This window comes from Mus musculus, chromosome 7 (assembly GCF_000001635.26).
Source record: "Mus musculus strain C57BL/6J chromosome 7, GRCm38.p6 C57BL/6J".
NCBI lineage: Eukaryota > Metazoa > Chordata > Mammalia > Rodentia > Muridae > Mus > Mus musculus.
This window is the reverse complement of record NC_000073.6, coordinates 9,204,420-9,223,867: the sequence shown is the minus strand read 5'-3', so window position 1 is coordinate 9,223,867 and position 19,448 is coordinate 9,204,420. Positions and strand designations below refer to the sequence as shown.

Here is a 19,448-nt window from a genome sequence, read left to right as displayed (position 1 = left end):
TCCAAGAACCAAATTTGAAAAAAAGGGAGGGGGGTCCTTCCATGGATTCAAAACATGTGTGATACAATGGAGCCTAAGAATGAATTATCCTCCTAACTATTTACCTACACGTGTTTATTCCATGGGCTGTGGATACCAGTTGGGGAGCCCCAGGGAAGAAAGTATTTAAGTTTCTTCCAGGGCTCAGGAGAAACCTGAAAATAAAATGAATCATGAATATGCAATAAACATCTCCTTTGCCTAAAGAAATAAAAGCTGGTAGAAATCTGATGTGCTGATATGCATGGCACTTCACAATCCACACTGCCCAGGTTTAAGGCAGGAAAAAGATGTTCATTTTCATGGAAGTCTTCTTCCTCCTTAATATTACACTTCTCATGGCCAATTTCATTGATCCCAGGTGCTTTTGGAGAATAAATTTGGATGAAATAATGGATGAATATTTGGGATTATCTTGTGCTTTCATCCTGGCAGCAGTTCAGACACCCATTGAAAATGATTATTTCAACAAGACTCTTAATGTTCTGTAAGTAAATTTGTATTTTAAATTGAAATCAGAACATCAATATTTCTTGAATGCTCTGAGGATGAAGATTAGGCAAATTCTTGAGTCTTCTGTCCTGGTGCTAAGTCTGAACTCCAAGAAACAACCTTAATTCCTTTACGGATTTAATCCTATATTCTCCATTTAATTAATCCAGTGGAGGTTTTGGTTTTCTTCCAGGTGGCTTCTGATTTAAAGGTTGGAAGCTTAGGAATAAAGAAATATCTACATTGATCTTTAACATAAAGCCTGCCTTTTGACAGTTTATATTGCACTCTAGGAAAAATTGACTTATTGAAATTGATCCTGTAATATTTCATTATGTTTTATCCCAAGTACATGCAAATAAATGGTCATAAATTCTGCTGACAGTCCTTCCATAAGTGTGTTGCTCCTAGAGCATATTCTGGTTCCAGTAATATTCATGGTACATATAGTTGTCAAAAATTTTACATACATACAAACTTACTGTCTCAAATTCATTGCATGTCGTCACTTATCGACTTCTAAAACTTCATTAGATTTGGAAAGAGAAGATACTTACACTCAGAAATTCCTACTTCATATGAATGCCTTGATGGATATCTTTGTATGTATATGAGCAAGGAATATTTAGCTCATTAGGGGTCAAGAGAGCGAAGTGTTTTAAAAGATAAAATCCAAAAGCACTGTGGCTTCGTACTTCACACTATTTATGTACAATCACTGGCTTTTTTGTTTTGCAAAGTTCAATTGGGCACTCTCTCTTTAGAGTAAACCATATTTGGAACATATGGAATCCAATGATATGATTACATTCTTTGAATAGGCAGACTATCAATAACATTGGTGACTCTTATGTACCTTGTCACTGGCATGGGTGACAATTGTATTGTGGGATAGAGAGTTGGAACGTTTGAGGACAGTGATACAGGAGCTTTCTATTAGTTATTTTTGTCATTATTTAAGAAAAATGTCTTTTCCATTCATGTATGTGTTGGTTAATCTCTTACCCTTTTAAAATATCTAAATCTCGTGTGACTTATTTCAATAATTTTAGTAAATATTAGTGCACAGGTTACCGACATGGTATCAATACCAATTTTTGTGAATTGCTGATCATTGTTTTAAAACACAGCCCTTTAGACTACTAGGCTACACAGACATCTTAAGTAACTGATGTTTCTTAAATTTCAGTTATAGGTTGTAGTTGGAGCATTGCACAACGTCTATTCTCAAATTTATTTTGTATATTAGTAAACCTTTGAGATTTGTATGTGTGTGTGTGTGTGGTAATAAAGAATATTCTAAAATGACCTATTTTATAGGGTATAGAATGAAAACACAATAGTTGTATAACTTTTAGTGAGAGACTGATTGTATTTACTTCATTCTAATCATTAAATATGCAGGTTTACATATAGTGTTTATTGATAAAATTATATGAAATGACAAGATAAAACAGGAGATATTATTTTTTTCAAAAACATAAACAAAACCAATATGGTATTATGCCATTCCCTTGGTCTAGTGGTCCACTTTTAATTAAAAAAAAACCCAATGAATATATTCGATAAATTTACACAAAAAATCTCGTCTATATTATAAGCATATAATACTGACATATACAAATATAACAGATAATTTCTTATTTTCCGAGTTCTCAGTAGGATACTAGTACTGTTTTAGTGTAATGACAAAGGTTGTCAAAGATGTTTACTAGAAATTAATTTATAATGAATAAAATACCCAGAGTGAATATATCGCATTACTTTGTAAATAGGAAGTAGGAGAATGATATATCAGTGGTGGGACAAGCCCTCAATCTCTGAACTAAACACCTGTCACTGCAGCATAACTGTGCATTTGAATTGAGGATAGTCTACAGGAAAGTATCTTGTAGAACATTTGGATGTATTGCAATCTTATAACCTAAATAGTCCTTGCTCAAATACATACAAACTTAAATATTGACATGTATCAATTTCCAAATTTGTGTTTGATATTTGAATTTAATTAAAATAAATCTTTAGAAAATATTTTATTTCAATAAAAGATTGAAAAAGTAACAGCATGAGGATAGATATTAAGGGATGTGTCAAGAATTTTGGCCACTAATTGTAAGTGATTATAAGTACAGGAATCAAATGTTGCTGGAGAGAGAGACCATTATGCATTGATAAATCATGGTTTCATTTCTTTCTTTCTTTCTTTCTTTTTTCTTTCTTTCTTTCTTTCTTTCCTTCTTTCTTTCTTTCTTTCTTTCTTCTTTCTTCTTTCCTCCCTCCCTCCCTCCCTTCCTTCCTTCCTTCCTTCCTTCCTTCCTTCCTTCCTTCCTTTCTTTCTTTCTTTTCTTTTCTTTTCTTTTTTTTTTTTTGAGACAGGGTTTCTCTATATAGCTCTGGCTGTCTGGGAACTCACTTTGTAGACCAGGCTGGCCTCAAACTAAGAAATCCACCTGCTTCTGCATCCCAAGTGCTGGGATTAAAGGCGGGTGACAACACTCCTGGCTATGGTTTCATTTCCTTAACCAATTCAGTTAATTTCATGAGAAAATATCATGAACTCAGTGGCTCTAATAACAAATTTATTTATTGCTCAATAATTTCAAAATTAAGACATGATCAGAATTACTGTTTTGTCAGTATCTGTGGTTTTCTCTTTACCTTCTGATCAAGCGCTCAAAAACAAAAATGGAAATTATCTCTGTGGATGAGATCAATACCATCTCTTATTTATGTGACCAACACTGTCATAAACTTTTAAAGTGCTTTCTATTTTCAAGGTTCATCTGTCAATCCAATCTTGTAACAAAAGCCATTTGTTCCCGTCTTTAGATGTCAGATTCAGAAACTTCCAGTATAGCATAGTGCTTCTATTGAGTACAAATGTGCATGTATAATCATCTGTCCATAATACACACTGTACTCTTTTACAGAAAAACAACTAAAAACCACAAATATGCTTTGGCATTGGTGTTTGCAATGGATGAAATCAACAGAAATCCTGATCTTTTACCAAATATGTCTTTGATTATAAGATACACTTTGGGCCGTTGTGATGGAAAAACTGTAATACCTACACCATATTTATTTCGTAAAAAAAAAGAAAGCCCTATCCCTAATTATTTCTGTAATGAAGAGACTATGTGTTCCTATCTGCTTACAGGACCCCATTGGGAGGTATCTTTAGGTTTCTGGAAGCACATGAACAGCTTCTTATCTCCACGTGTGAGTTAACATTGTCCAGGAATTCTTAACATCATGTTTTTTTGGGGGACTTTGATAGCTATTAAGAAAGTTAATGGATGTGGTTGGACTTATGCTTATGTCAATCTAGGTAGTCCCAGGACACTTAATATTCAGAAACATGTTAGGCCTTCTGCTAAGGGCTACCACAAGAAGTAGAAAGATACCAGCAAGACAGAATAGAAGAGGCCATGGAGAATTGAGTCTGGCATGGTGATAGAAGGTATCTTACAACCTAGACTAACTGTCAGTCAGAGTGTTTCATTATTTATACCAATCTCAGCAAGCAGAGATGTGTTCATGCTGTTCCAAAATATAGAGCATATTATTTCTGTCCCCAGATAGGTTTTATCTTTATCTTGGTTATAAGATTAAATTATCATTGGTAAACTATGAAATAATAGAATTATGATGGTGCAATAAGTTTAGTCATCAGAGATAAACTATGATGTAACAGAAATAAATTTTACCAACATTTTCTCTGTAACCTAACTTTTAACTATCTGGAGTATTTTTATTTTTGAAAAGGCATGAAATACCATTCTTAATAGGGCAACCCATGACATTTCAGTGGTACTAGAAAGGATGAAAAGCTCCAATCCAGTCTGTGGAGTTAGTCATTTGACTACCTGTGAGTGTATGACCAACTATTAAAAGTCAGAATTTAAATTGACATTAGATCCCTGGCAAACATTTCACACCCATAGTGCTATACCTTTAATAAGTCATTCTCTTTAATAATATGATGATATTATCAATGTAATTAATTTAAATTAGTATATTATTATCAGTATATAATATTTTATATACTCTGTAGAATTTATTGCTATGTTTTATCTTCTTTTTTCTTTTGCTTCCACATCATTAGATACAAGATTAGAACTTCACAAGTGAACTTTTCTAAGAAGGAGGAATTATGGGGTTCCAATACCTCATTCTTCCATATTTTTCCACATGAAGATTTTTGCATCATTATAAGACACTTTTTAAGGAGGACAAAATACCATTCAATCTAACTTCATTTCTATATATTTTCCTCAAGATGTACAACTTGTCAATCCCAATTATTTTGCACCAGAATTACATGGGTATATAGTAAGAAGAGTTTTTCTAATCAAATTTGCTGCTAACACTTTTAGGCTGCAAAATCTAGTTTATATTTCTACAAATAATTTGATCTTATTGTCTGTTTCCTGAGGAGGCACAGACACAGATATTGCCAGAGTAATTCAGAACAAAATTTAAAAAGGAGATCTCTGGCAGCTTTCTGTGAATCACAACCTCTAGTGTACGATATTACTGTCAAGTAGGACAATATAAGAATATATCTTCCAAATGCTTTATGATATTATGTACAGTACTCTCCTCTTCAATCTTAGAAGTATTTATGGATTATGGCATAAAATTCTTTTTAAAAAATAGTCATCAAATATCCCCAAATTGTAAAAGTATAAAAATACCTTCAAACATTTGAAACACAGATATTAAGACTACAACTGAAAGACAGAAAGGCAGTCATTATAACATGTGAATACATTTGTTAGATCTTTGTCAAATAGCTACGCTTGCTGTTCCCATTAGAAGTGGATGTGCCAGGCTTCCACGTTTGCTCATTTGAATCAGAGATGAGAGAAAAAGTCACAGGCAAACAACAGTTTGCAGGTAAATATGATTACAAGTGTTTTCACATGTACCACACCTCATGCTGCTCTCTTTGTTGTAGATCCTTCAGCTTACCTATGGACCTTTCCACTCCATCTTCAGTGATGATGAACAATATCCCTATCTCTATCAGATGGCCCCAAAGGACACATCTCTAGCATTGGCAATGGTCTCCTTCATACTTTACTTTAGCTGGAACTGGATTGGCCTTGTCATTCCAGATGATGACCAAGGAAACCAATTTCTTTTAGAGTTGAAGAAACAGAGTGAAAACAAGGAAATTTGCTTTGCCTTTGTGAAAATGATCTCTGTTGATGATGTTTCATTTCCACAAAATACTGAAATGTACTACAACCAAATTGTGATGTCATCCACAAATGTTATTATCATTTATGGAGAAACATACAATTTCATTGATTTGATCTTCAGAATGTGGGAACCTCCCATTTTACAGAGAATATGGATCACCACAAAACAATTGAATTTCCCTACCAGGAAAAAAGACATAAGTCATGGCACATTCTATGGATCACTTACTTTTCTACCCCACCATGGTGTGATTTCTGGTTTTAAAAATTTTGTACAGACATGGTTCCATCTCAGAAACACAGATTTATATCTAGTAATGCAAGAGTGGAAATACTTTAACTATGAAGACTCAGCATCTACCTGTAAAATACTGAAGAACAATTCATCTAATGCCTCATTTGATTGGCTAATGGAACAGAAGTTTGACATGACCTTTAGTGAGAATAGTCATAACATATACAATGCTGTGCATGCCATAGCCCATGCCCTCCATGAGATGAATCTGCAACAGGCTGATAATCAGGCAATAGACAATGGAAAAGGAGCCAGTTCTCACTGCTTGAAGGTAAAAGTTTCTTCTATTGGAGGATGTTTGCTGTCTTCACTTGCATAGTTGTTTAGAGTCTTTCAGATGACCAGACTTAAAGAAATAAGAAATACTTTCCAAAATAGATAGGTTTCCAAACATTTTACCTTAACAAAACCAAATCTATAGATTATTATGAATGTGATTGGAAAAAGAATTCACAGATTAGCAATGAAAATGTGTGGTTTTATACAGAGCACACAAATATCTATTAGCATGCCCCTTCCAATATTGGATATAAACAGTCTTTCCTCATTAATTTGCTCCATGATTAGAAGATGAGTTTATATTTATATTTGTCAATTATATGGAAATCATTTGGAGTAATTATTTTCATTAGTGTTATCCAGTGATTCTGCCAAGAGTGTAGGATCTGGAGTACATTCTGGACTTTCTGAGAGTAACTAAACAAGAAATAGTGTTGGTATTCATTTCTGTCTGTAGAAATGTGTTTATGTGTGAATGTATGCTTCTCACTGTGTATATGTATATTTTCTACTCTTTCTGTGTATCTGTGTTTACATTTGTGTTACTTTCAACATATATGTTTATCTCTCTGTATGAAAGTGGAAGTGAGCAACAATTTTTTCGATGTAGGAATTTCTTTCTATAAGTGTTTGTTTATATATGTGTGTATGTTTCTTTGGGGTTTTGTCAGAGTAGGTTTCATTGTGTACAATGTATGTATTTTGTAAGTGTTTGTACTTATATGTATTTGTACCTTCTTTACTAAGTATGTGTCTGCCTATTTCTTTGTACTTGGCAAGGTCTTTGGCTTCCTTTTTGTCCTTAGGTGTTAGTATAAAAATCTCTGTATGTCATATTGTTCATGGCTGGTCCTTAAATATTTATACCTCTTCCTGTGTTCTGCTTTTAGTCTCTCTCTCTCTCTCTCTCTCTCTCTCTCTCTCTCTCTGTGTGTGTGTGTGTGTGTGTGTGTGTGTGTGTGTGTGTGTGTGTCTGTATGTCTGTGTGTGTGGTTGTAAGTGTGCCAGTGTATTATTTTGTGTGATTGCATCTCTGTGTTTTTATTTGAGTGGATATGATTGTCATTTATAGGCCTGAATATTTACATATGTGTGTCAACATGTACGTATATTTGTTTGTAAATAAGTGTATAGCTCTGCTATATGTGAGACTTGGAAAAGATGTGAGCCTCTCTCGGTGTCTGTGTGTATATTTGTGTTATTGTTTGTTGTGTTCGGTGTGTGTGTGTGTGTGTTGCGTGTGTGTTGCATACCTGTGTTTGGATCTGCATTTTTCTCTATTTGTGATTGTATTCTTTGCAGAGAAAACTGAAATTCTTGTAATATTGTGATAATTTCATTTATGCAATTGCATTTGTTGTGATTCATCTCTTTCTTTCTTTAAATACATTTGCCTTTGCTATGAAATCAGAATGAATTTTATGACTTGAAGGAATGATATATATGTTATAGTGCAATGATTTTATTTTAGGTAAACTCCTTTCTAAGAAGGATTTACTTCACTAATCCTCCTGGGGACAAAGTGTTTATGAAGCAAAGAGTAATAATGCACGATGAATATGACATTGTTCACTTTGTGAATCTCTCACAACACCTTGGGATTAAGATGAAGTTAGGAAAGTTCAGCCCATATTTACCACATGGTCGACACTCTCACTTATATGTAGACAGGATTGAGTTGGCCACAGGAAGAAGAAAGGTAAGTGTGTGCTAGCTTACTGGTTTATAATACAGAGCAGTAAACAGTGTCAGGTGAATACACGGCAACATATTGAAAGGAACAATTTAGTCACATAAGGAACCAATTTCTAGTCTCCTGTATGATATTTCTTCTTTTCATTTTTCACATTTTTACCAATTATTTGAAGATTTCAAACATGCATAAAATATACCTTTTTCATATCAGAACCTTTTTTTAAATTTAATAAATTAAAAAACCTGTTTTTCATCACTGTTTGATATTCTTTCCTTTAAATTATACAAAATGTTCTTCACATAATTGCTCTAATGAAACAGTAATCTCCTCCCTTACCTTAATCTTCTGGAACAGGTATTGATATGGAAGAGGCTAATGTTACAGTTATGAAACACCAATAGTCATAATTGCTAACCCTTGTCATTATATCCAAAAATGTTTACCATATAATAAAAGAACATTCACCACATTCATTAATGAACACAATTACAGAAAATCATATTCATAGAAACATCACTTTTTAGTAAATTTGAAGAATGCATTCACTCTTTTACATAAGATGATCAGAAGGTCCAAGGAACCTATAGACAGCACTAGAACAACAGAAAAAATAAAGGCTATTAACACACCTCAAGTACAGCAATAACAGCAACCAGACAAAAGCAACAAATAATTTTCAGTTATAATTTAACTTTTTTGTTAACATTCTCTAAATGAAATCAAAGACAACAAAACTGGTTTATTTTTAAGACAATCCTAAGTTGCCTGAATAGGGTATGAAGACACAATCATATATAAAAGGAGAACTTTTCTTTATTAAATCATGGAGGAAAACAGTATAATGTTTAATAAGAGGGAACACAGGTCATTCAAGAACAATACATTTGATGGATATGTGTGGAATAATTCTTGACAAAAACACCTACCAAAAAAACACAACACACAACAGAAAGATCATTCTCTGAGAACAGGAAGAATTTATTTTTAATTTTGATGGTTTTATTTATTGAAAATAACTTGTTATTCTCACATAATATATCCTAATTACAGTTTTCATTCCTTCTATTGTGATGTGAACAATTGTCAGTTCTACTGGCAAATATATCATAGTTAATATTCCTATTTCCTTCCTTTTTCATCATATCCACTTTCTGTCACTCATTAGAAAATGACAGGATTCTATGGGAGAATAATAAAATAAAACAAGATTAAACAAAACTAAGCCATCATAATAGAACAAAATTTTCATTACACAATATAGTAATTAGACATATGAAATTGAGCTAGGTGAAAAGACCATGAAATCCTACATCATACCTCATATGAATAGTAGTGAGTGAAGCATGAGTTAGTGATAGACAATTGAGTGACAGTTATTCCCATTTTAGTACTATGAATACTTTATTTTTGAAAATATAATTCAAACTGTCAATTCGATAATCAGAATATCTGGAACTACTGATACAAATAATTTATTCCACATTTCCATGTGAATAAACATGAGAAGAAGCGCCTATAAACTATTAATGTCAAACTGCAAAAGGAATTCCTTGGACAAAGTGATGTTATATATCAATGGGAATTCTACACAAACACCCTGAAATAGACTGTCCTTTTCAAAACCAGCCAAAACACTAAAATCTGGTAGTCAAACACTGTTGGTATCTTCTTTTATCAATGATTAACCATAACATAGTTACCAAATACAAGAGACAGTAGGAAAATTTTGTGACTCACAAAAGCCCTGTTCCCCTACTTGGAAATTAATCTTATATAAACTGAATGTACTCAGGACTTGGGAGCAAAAGTGTGAAAATACAATCACATTGATATTTGAGCCCAAATGAGACCAACTCATTGATTCCACTTGACTATTCCATCTATTGTAGACAGGATTTCTTGAGGTTTGTGGGATGAGACCGATTCTCAGTTTTGCTTGCAAACTAATCAGAGTTAATACACCTCCACAACTTCTGATAATCCTGGCTTCCCCATTCTTTTTTCTACTTTGGATTTTTGTCAACTCTTTATTATTTACTCTGAAAACTGTTATTTTTAGAGCTGTGCTACTTATAAAATATATAGGAAGCACTACATGACAATAAATGAGTGTTAGATACCCATCATATGTATCTATGTGGCACACTGCATGAAAATATAAGGATCATTTATCACAGTATACTTTCATATTTTATATGAAGAAACAGTAAGTAAATAACAAGTTAATATAATAATACACACACACACACACACACACACACACACACAAATTTATTATTTTTTACCTTTGTGGCTTGAATAGGGCCTGATATGTAGCAGGGCATTTATGGGAAAAATTTGCAATCATATTCCTAAAGTTCAACTGGTATAAAAGAGGCTAAAGCCAAAAAAACTCAAAAACAAAAAAATCAAAACAAAACAAAACAAAACAAAAAACTAGTTTTATTATCAGGCTGTCATGGAACACATTCTGTAGACCATGATGGCCTCAAAATCAGAAATCTGCCTGCCTCTGCCTCCCAAGAGCTAGGATTAAAGGTGTGTGCCACCACTGCCCAAGTGCCTTTGGCTTCATAAAAGTAAGACATACAAAGCCTTAACTAAAAAAAAACAAAACAAAAAAACCTGCTCTTATTTTACTGTTGTTTATTACATTCTTAGAGTTGAAGATTGAACCTAGTATGTGTTAGGCTAGAAGCTACCCATGAATTATACTCCCATTTTTATTGTGATTTTGCTATTTGTGGCTTTTTTTTTCCAATTTTTTAAATTGGAAATTTCATTTATTTACATTTCAAATGTTACTCCTTTACCATGTTTCCCTTCCGCAAAGACACTATACCATCCCCCCTTACCCTGCTTCTTTGAGGATGCTCTCCCACCCAATGACCCACTCCTTCCTCAGCACCTAAGCATTCCTCTACACTGGGGCATCAAGCCTTCACAGAGCCAAAGGACTCCCCTCCCATTGATGCCAGATAGGAAACTTTAACTCCTTCAGTCCTTCCCCTAACACGTCCATTGGGGCCCCTGTACTCAGTTCAATGGTTGACTGTGAGCATCCATATCTGCATTGGTCAGGATCTGGCAGACCCTCTCAGGAGACAGCTGTATCAGACTACTGTTTGTAAACACTTCTTGCCATCTACAATAGTGCCTGGGTGTGGTGTCTGCATTTGGGATGGATCTCCAGGTGGGGTAGTCTCTGTGTGTCCTTTCCTTCTGTCTCTGCTCTACTCTTTGCCCAATTATTTCCATTAGACAGGAACAATTCTGGGTTAAATTTTGTGGATGTGTGGGTGGCCCTATTCCTCAACTGGGGGGCCATGCCTAACCTCTGGATATGGTATCAACAGACTCTTCCTCCCGATTCTGGGATATTTCAGCTAATGTCATCCCTGTGGGTTCCTGGGATGCTCTTGATTTCCTGGCATCTGGGACTTTCTGGTTGCTACCCAAAGAACCCCATCCCTGACTGCTATACACCTCTGTTCAATTTCCTGACCTCTGTACACATCTTCCATCTTCTACCATACCTGATTCTTCTCCTATTTTTCCCCTCCCCCTGTTTTCTTCCTCTAAGGGAGAATTTATTTCAGGGATGCAAGCATACTTCAATATACGCATTCTATTAAATGCAATACACGACAAAATATAGAATTACATTATTTTCAAAAAACCTTCAGAAATGGCTCTTAGCCAACTCCAACATTAATTCACAGATAAAGAATCAAAAACAGTGATTGAACAGAAGGACCCTATATTGATATTAGGACATTTTCTTTCACAAAACTATTTACAATACTAAAATACATGCAGAGGTAATTTTATCTATGAAAGTCAGAAATAATACCAGGTTGTTTTGTGATTCATTTTTTCATCCAAGCACTTTAGAGACAAAATCTGAAAATCCCTGTCTGTTTCTTCCCAGTCTACACTATATTGTGAGTCCAAAACAGCCATGTGTGCTATGGAGACACTATCTTAAAATAAATTATCGTAAAGTACAAAAGTACGCAGACTTTCCATACTCTAACTCAAAATTGTCTTTCAAATATAACAAAGGGTTAATATACAGTTAAAGAAAAAGATGGGAGCCAGGAGTGGTGGCACAACCCTTTAATCCCAGCACTTGGGAGGCAGAGGCAGGCAGATTTCTGAGTTCGAGGCAAGCCTGGTTTACAGAGTGAGTTCCAGGACAGCCCGGGCTATATAGAGAAACCCTGTCTGGAAAAACAAAAAAAAAAAAAGAAAAAAGAAAGAAAGAAGGAAAGGAAGGAGAGAAGGAAGGAAGGAAGGAAGGAAGAGGGGAGGGGAGGGGAGGGGAGGGGAGGGGAGGGGAGGGGAGGGGAGGAGAGGAGAGGAGAGGAAAAGGAAAAGGAAAAGGAAAAGGAAAAGGAAAAGGAAAGGAAAGGAAAAAAAGGAAAGGAAAGGAAAGGAAAGGAAAGGAAAGGAAAGGAAAGGAAAGGAAAGGAAAGAAAAGAAGAAAGAAAGAAAATGAAGGAATGATGGGTGGTGGAAATATACTCTGATCTTTGATGGAAAAGTTTAAGACCCTTTCAACAATATCAAAAATATAGAAAGAATTCTTCAAATCTTCAATTAACTTTAAACCATCTAATATTTATTCAGCTTTTTCCAATATTTGAAGCCACTGCAGAGCTATTTGACATCATGGGATACTCCATATTCAAGGTCGCTACAGAATAATTTATCATCTCCAACCATATTTAATCAGTGTCTGCATACTCTACTATTTTTATATACATTTTCTCAAGCTTTGCAACAGTAATTTATTTGAGGTCATATTTGTTATCTGTGACTGAAAGGACATATTTTTCATATTTCAAATTTCTTCAAATACTAACTTGCTTCTCTGTTGCTTTAATTAAACTTTGATAAGGAAAGTGAGGAGGAAGGTGTGATTTGACATATGGCTTATAGTTATAGAGAGACAAGTGTGGATATAAGGAAACTGGAACTAAAGAATAGATTATTTTCTTTGTGATAAGACAAGGCAAAATCTTTTAATATCAGTTTCCCAAAACATTTTTCTGATTCTCCCATTAATGAAAAAAACTGCCAACATTACTTTAGGCTGTTTTTTTTTCCCAAAAGATCTTAAAAGAACACTACGTACTGTCTCAACTGCCCACAGTAAGATGGACATTCTTACATCAATTACCAAAGAAGAAAATGCTTCAAAGATATGAGGACAGGCTAGTGTTGGCTGAGAGAATATTTCAATTAAGTTTCCTCTGTCCATAGCACTTAGAACCAAGTTGAAAATAATTAACTAAAAAACGTCAGGTTGCAAATTCTGTAGTTTTCACATACAGCTCAATATCAGCACTTTTTTCCTAAATTACTAGACACTCAGATACCATGCAATATTTTTTCAACGCATTTCCAATATTCATTTCTGGCCATTAAATAATGGACATTGTAAAATGTCAATCAGGGGCCTGGCAGTGGTGGCACACACCTTTAATCCCAGCACTTGGAAGGCAGAGGCAGGTGGATTTCTGAGTTTAAGGCCAGCCTTTTCCACAAAGTGAGTTTCAGGACAGCCAGGGCTACACAGAGAAACCCTGCCTCAAAACACACACACACACACACACACACACACAAAACAAAAACAAAAAAGCAAATAAATGTCAACCAGATTCTGTGAATAAATGAGCTTATTGAAATCTTAAAGTGCTAACCTAAAACATAAAATAACCTTCTAAAACTCATTATCAATATGTGTCTAATTTTCTCAGATGCCATCCTCTGTGTGCAGTGCTGATTGTAGTCCTGGATTCAGAAGATTATGGAAGGAGGGAATGGCAGCCTGCTGTTTTGTTTGCAGCCCCTGCCCTGAAAATGAAATTTCTAATGAGACAAGTGAGTGTTTGCTGCTCTGATAAATTAAATACAAAAATTCCATAAAATATTTTATTACACTATTTGCTTAAGTGTGTGGAGTGGATAACACATATACAGGTACACATATGAGCAAATAATACTGCTGTCATAAATTTATATTTACTTCTTAGATATCTGTCATATGTACTGTGATCTGAAATCAGATTCTCTGGTAGAACAACATATTCTATTTATAGCTAATCCAACTTCTTAGGCTCTTAGGCAACTTATCAAATAATATCTGTCCACAAATGCATTGTTGGAGATAAGAATTCTGAAAACCATGGAAGCCCATCAACATTCGCTGAAATGACTTGGAAATTAAGTGCAATTACAATCACTGTTCATGTTGTTACCATGTTGGGGATTACAATTTTAGAATGGAGTATAATTGCTTAACACAAACCACCTGGGTTACCACCCTTTCCAGAGGATTCCTCTGTTATTTTGCTCATTTTGTTTCTCAACACTGATTTCATCCTTGATTCTCATAAGAATGGAGGTGAGGCAAGGATTAAAGTGCTCAGCTTTCCATATGAAGAAGGAATTAAGGTGAAGGATCTTTTAGTACAAAGTATCTACAGAGATATTTTTCCTTCAGTGCTAAAATTAGTGCACATCATGAACAATAACCAGAAATTTTGATTAATGATTGCCAGATGAGGAAACATCTTAGGGCTTATTTCATTAATATTTACTGCTATTCAAACATAAACATTATATTTCCTCTCATATTCTGCCTTCTTCCTATGACTTATGACAGGAATCACTTAAATACAATAATGAAATATATACCTTCACATGAACTCACACATATAAGTATGTACATATACTTACAAACTACCTGTTCAATTTTGTGTTGTTTCTGTGTCAACAAGTTTGAGCTAGTAAATTCTCCAGTACCTATTATACATCTTTTCCCAGTAGAAGTCAGAGGCTCAATGTGTCATAGGGAATGAATTCATAAAATAGTCAGTGATCTCAGAAAACAGTGAGTATAGGGTTTTGTATTTATAAAATATACCCAACCACGTTGTGGTTTATGAATGTATTTTCTCTGAATTAAATAATCTACTTGATGTTAACATAGAACCAAAAAAGCTGGCTTAGGAAATCTTAGCTTTCTGATAACATTATTTTTATTAATTTTTTACATTTCATATTCCATTCTCCATCCCCCCATACACCGATTAAATACTCTACATCCCACACCTTCTCCCCAACCCAATTTGTCTTCCCATTGAAAGCCCACTCCCCACACCACCTTAAAGGAACTAAAAGGGGGCCTGGGAAAAGAGGGGGGAGTGAAGACCCATGTCCTGCTAGAGTTCCACTTATGCCCTGGACAGGCAGACATGGGAGGGCTGCCAGACACTTTCCATTCAGCTCTGGGTGGGCATCCAAGCCTCTGACTCACTCAACAGGGGATGGACAAGGGGCAGCCCAACCTGGGGGCCCTTGGGCAACACCCTGTAGCCCAGGGGTTATGGGAGAGAGAGAAGAGGGAAGACAGGTTCCCACACTGGCAAGAGTGAGAACAGCCTTGATGATCAGAGAGTGTCTATGCTTTCAGAGTTTTATTGTAGAAAGGCCGGGGGAAAGAAACAATGTAGGTGAGAGAAGGGGGGGGCTAGAAAAAAAGAGATAGAGGGAGAAAGTGAGAGTAGAGTAAGAGCAAGAGAACAAAGGAGTGAGAAAGAAAGAAAGAAAGAGGGCAAGGAGTGGCCAATCAGCCCTTTTTAAAATATGCTATCTTTTCTGTTGCTAGGTAACTGGGGAGGAGTTTAGCCTGATGGTCAAAAGCTTGGGATATTGCCTACATGACTTCTAGCCTTGTTTCTCTTGTGGGGGCTGTAGTGGAAGGTAACTTAGGCAAGAGCCAGTGTTCCAGGACCATGAGAGAACTCTTTCCCTCCTATGTAGGTAAATTATGATCACTGAATCCCACCTCGACTGGAGACCAGCTTATCTGTGCATAGACCAATGCCCCACACCACCTGACCTCTAAACTCCCTCAGGCCTTCAGTCTTTGAGGGTTAGGTGCACCTTCTGTGAATGAACACAGACACAGAAGCCCTTTACTGTATCGGGGGACCCATATCAGCTGGTGTTTGGTGTCTGTTTGGTGGTACATTGTTTGAGAGATATCTGGGGTCAAGATTAATTGAGACTGTTGGTCTGCCTGCAAGATTACCTTATCCTCAACTACTTTCAGCCTTCCATAAATCAGGAATTAGTTGCTTCTGTACATTGGTTGGGTGCAAATAACTGTATTTAGGAGGGAAGTCATGATAGATCCTTTTTGTGAGTGCTCCAGGGCCTCAGTAAAATGTGAGGCCATAAGACCTCCTTTTGACCTAGATCCCACTTTGGGACTGTCATTGGACCTTCTTTTCCTCAGGCTCCTCTCCATTTCATCCTTGAATTCAGACAGGAACAATTATGGGTCAGAGATGTGACTATGGGATGGGAACCCCATCACTCGCTTGATGTCCTCTCTTGTCATTGGAGGTGGGTTCTTTAAGTTCCCTCTATCTACTGTAGTACATTTCATCTAAGATCTCTGACCTGCCAAGTCTCTGATGCAATTTGGTGGGTCTACCCACCCTCCTATTACCTGAGGTTGCCTATTTATATTCTTTTTGCTGGTCCTCAGGGCTTGGTTCCCCTCTCACCCCCCACACCCCACAAACCCCTTTCTAATAACATCATAAATGATACAAAATTTTAACTAGACAAAGAAAAATTTGCTTTCTTTTATTTCCTTTAAATCTTCACGAACATTATGAATTGAAAGCAATGCTCGGCAGGAATATCCTTCACATTACATATCAGCATCAAGGGCAGCATTGCAAGGCTTCTTTCATTACCCTTACTTGAAATACCTTGACAATAAAATTTCTTAAGCAGACCTAACTAAGCTTTCCTTTGGAAATCAGATATGGATCAATGTGTGAATTGTCCAGAATACCAATATGCCAACACAGAACAGAACAAATGTATTCAGAAAGGTGTCACCTTTCTAAGCTATGAAGACCCCTTGGGGATGGCACTTGCCTTAATGGCCTTCTGTTTCTCTGCATTCACAGCTGTGGTACTTTGTGTCTTTGTGAAGCATCATGACACTCCTATTGTGAAGGCCAATAACAGAAGCCTCAGCTACCTATTACTCATGTCACTCATGTCCTGTTTTCTGTGCTCCTTTTTCTTCATTGGCCTTCCAAACAGAGCCATCTGTGTCTTACAGCAAATCACATTTGGAATTGTATTCACTATGGCTGTTTCCACAGTTCTGGCCAAAACAGTCACTGTGGTTCTGGCTTTCAAAGTCACAGACCCAGGAAGAAGATTGAGAAACTTCCTGGTATCAGGAACACCCAACTACATTATTCCCATATGTTCCCTACTCCAATGTGTTCTGTGTGCAATCTGGCTAGCAGTTTCTCCTCCCTTTGTTGATATTGATGAACACACTCTCCATGGCCACATCATCATTGTGTGCAACAAGGGCTCAGTTACTGCATTCTACTGTATCCTAGGATACTTGGCCTGCCTGGCACTTGGAAACTTCTCTGTGGCTTTCTTGGCCAAGAATCTGCCTGACACATTCAATGAAGCCAAGTTCTTGACCTTCAGCATGCTAGTGTTCTGTAGTGTCTGGGTCACCTTCCTCCCTGTCTACCATAGCACCAAGGGCAAACACATGGTTGCTGTGGAGATCTTCTCCATCTTGGCATCCAGTGCTGGGATCCTTGGATGTATATTTGTACCCAAGATTTATATCATTTTAATGAGACCAGAGAGAAATTCGACCCAAAAGATCAGGGAAAAATCATATTTCTGAACAAATATTTAGGAATTCTGTCAAATGTAAAGTTGGTACATACCCACCAAATATTGGGTTATAGTGCATGTGTCTAGTTTTAGAATCACTCTCACTGGTTGCTCTAGTGATATCAGCAAGTATCATATCTACTGAACTTCCCTACAGTGTCCATAAAATCTTGTACTCATTCACTTTCTTCATTTTCTCTCAGAGAACTAAACTCTCTAATTATTACAATTTTATTCTTCATTTTGCTTTCATGGAGATTGCCCTCTGGTAACTTCCAAAAAATGTTGATAAGGCAGTTGAATCCACCACTTTGTGTAGAAAAATGAGATCTAGGAAGACAGGGTTACACATAAAAACCATCTACCAAAATAAATAATCAATGAGAAACACAGACTAACTAAATAATCAGCAAAGATGAAATCAGAACATATTTTCTAATTTCCAGTAAGAGCACACACATAAGAAAATACTTACTTTTTTCATCTGTTCTTCAATCTACTGGCCAATAGTCTAAGGAGGAAATGTTCCTTTTCTGCTGTCAAATAAAAATATATTATATCCAACAATGTTCAGAAGCCCAGGGACTCTCTGGATGAATTGGGAATATTGGGAAGAAGCTGAGGAGGAGGGTGACCAGCATTCTCAACAAACCTGGACAAGCAAGATCTCTCAGACATTGAGCCTCTAACCAGAGATCATACACTAGCTGATGTGAAGCCCCCAACAAATATGCAGCATAAGACTGCCTGGTCTAGCATCAGTGGGAGAGACACACCTAACCCCAGAGAGACTTAAGTCTCCAGGGATTGGGAAGGGCTGGTCGCTGGGGAGGTAGGGATATCATCTTGGAGATGGGGGAGGAGTTGTTAGATGAGGAAGAGTCAGGGGGCAAACCAGGAGGGGGATAACCACTAGACTGTAAAAAAATATTGAGTAATAATAAATAAAAAATACAGTGAAATAAGCTTGTAGCTATGTCAACATGCTATTCATATTGTAGTTATGGAAGGGATAGATAAAACTACTGACATTTGCATGAACCTAATTTATTTCAGAGATTTCCCTCTGTGTGCAGTTCTGATTGAGGTCCTGGACTCAGAAAATTCTGGAAAACAGAATGAGAGCCAGATGCTTTAATTACGCTGCTTTCTAGAAAATGACATTTTCAGACAATTGAGTGTTTGCGGCTACACTAAATATTTCACATTTATCAATTCTCATTATATAAAGGGAAACCAAATGGGTCTAAAATGCATTAACAAAAACAATCACTTCCCTATGTCAGTCTTCATAGAAATATGATCATTAGCACTGTCCCTTTAAGGAACACATTCTTCATTAACATCTACATTTTACTCATTGAAAATTCGTGGAAGATGGCATTGTTTCAAGAAAGATTTGATATTCAAACTCCATTTAATGGATTCTTCACAAATGTATTCCTTTTTAATTTTTTATTATTTTATTAGATATTTTCTTCATTTACATTTCAAATACCATCCCCTATAAACTCTCACCACCCTGCTCCCCAACCCACCCACTCCTGCTTCCAGACCCTGGCATTCCCCTCTACAGGGGCATATAATCTTCACAAGATCAAGGGCCTCTCCTCTCAATGATGGTAGAGTATCCCATCTTCTGCTACATATGCAGCTAAACACATGAGCTCTGGGAATACTGGTTAGTTCACAT

At 36.1% G+C, this 19,448-nt stretch overlaps 1 protein-coding gene across 2 annotated transcripts; it reads left to right on the top strand.

Annotated features, from left to right (window-relative positions):
- The first annotated feature begins 214 nt into the window (after positions 1–214).
- Vmn2r37 (vomeronasal 2, receptor 37) lies at positions 215–18,319 on the top strand. Of its 2 annotated transcripts, none has more exons than NM_009489.2 (6): positions 215–526; positions 3,462–3,753; positions 5,495–6,307; positions 7,787–8,014; positions 13,777–13,900; positions 17,011–18,319. In NM_009489.2, the coding sequence occupies exons 1-6, from the start codon at positions 330–332 to the stop codon at positions 17,763–17,765; spliced, it is 2,409 nt and encodes an 802-aa protein (NP_033515.2). In that variant the 5' UTR covers positions 215–329; the 3' UTR covers positions 17,766–18,319. The 2 variants fall into 2 exon arrangements, with proteins under 2 accessions (NP_033515.2, XP_017177616.1); XM_017322127.1 differs by having other exon boundaries at positions 330–526; positions 16,861–17,765.
- The last annotated feature ends 1,129 nt before the right edge of the window (positions 18,320–19,448 follow it).

Coding starts and splice junctions, on each gene's coding strand:
- Vmn2r37 (XM_017322127.1), top strand. CDS start 330: ATGTTCATTTTCATGGAAGTCTTCTTCCTCCTTAATATTACACTTCTC. Junction 527..3,461: donor AACAAGACTCTTAATGTTCT/GTAAGTAAATTT, acceptor ACTCTTTTACAG/AAAAACAACTAAAAACCACA. Junction 3,754..5,494: donor ACAGCTTCTTATCTCCACGT/GTGAGTTAACAT, acceptor TCTTTGTTGTAG/ATCCTTCAGCTTACCTATGG.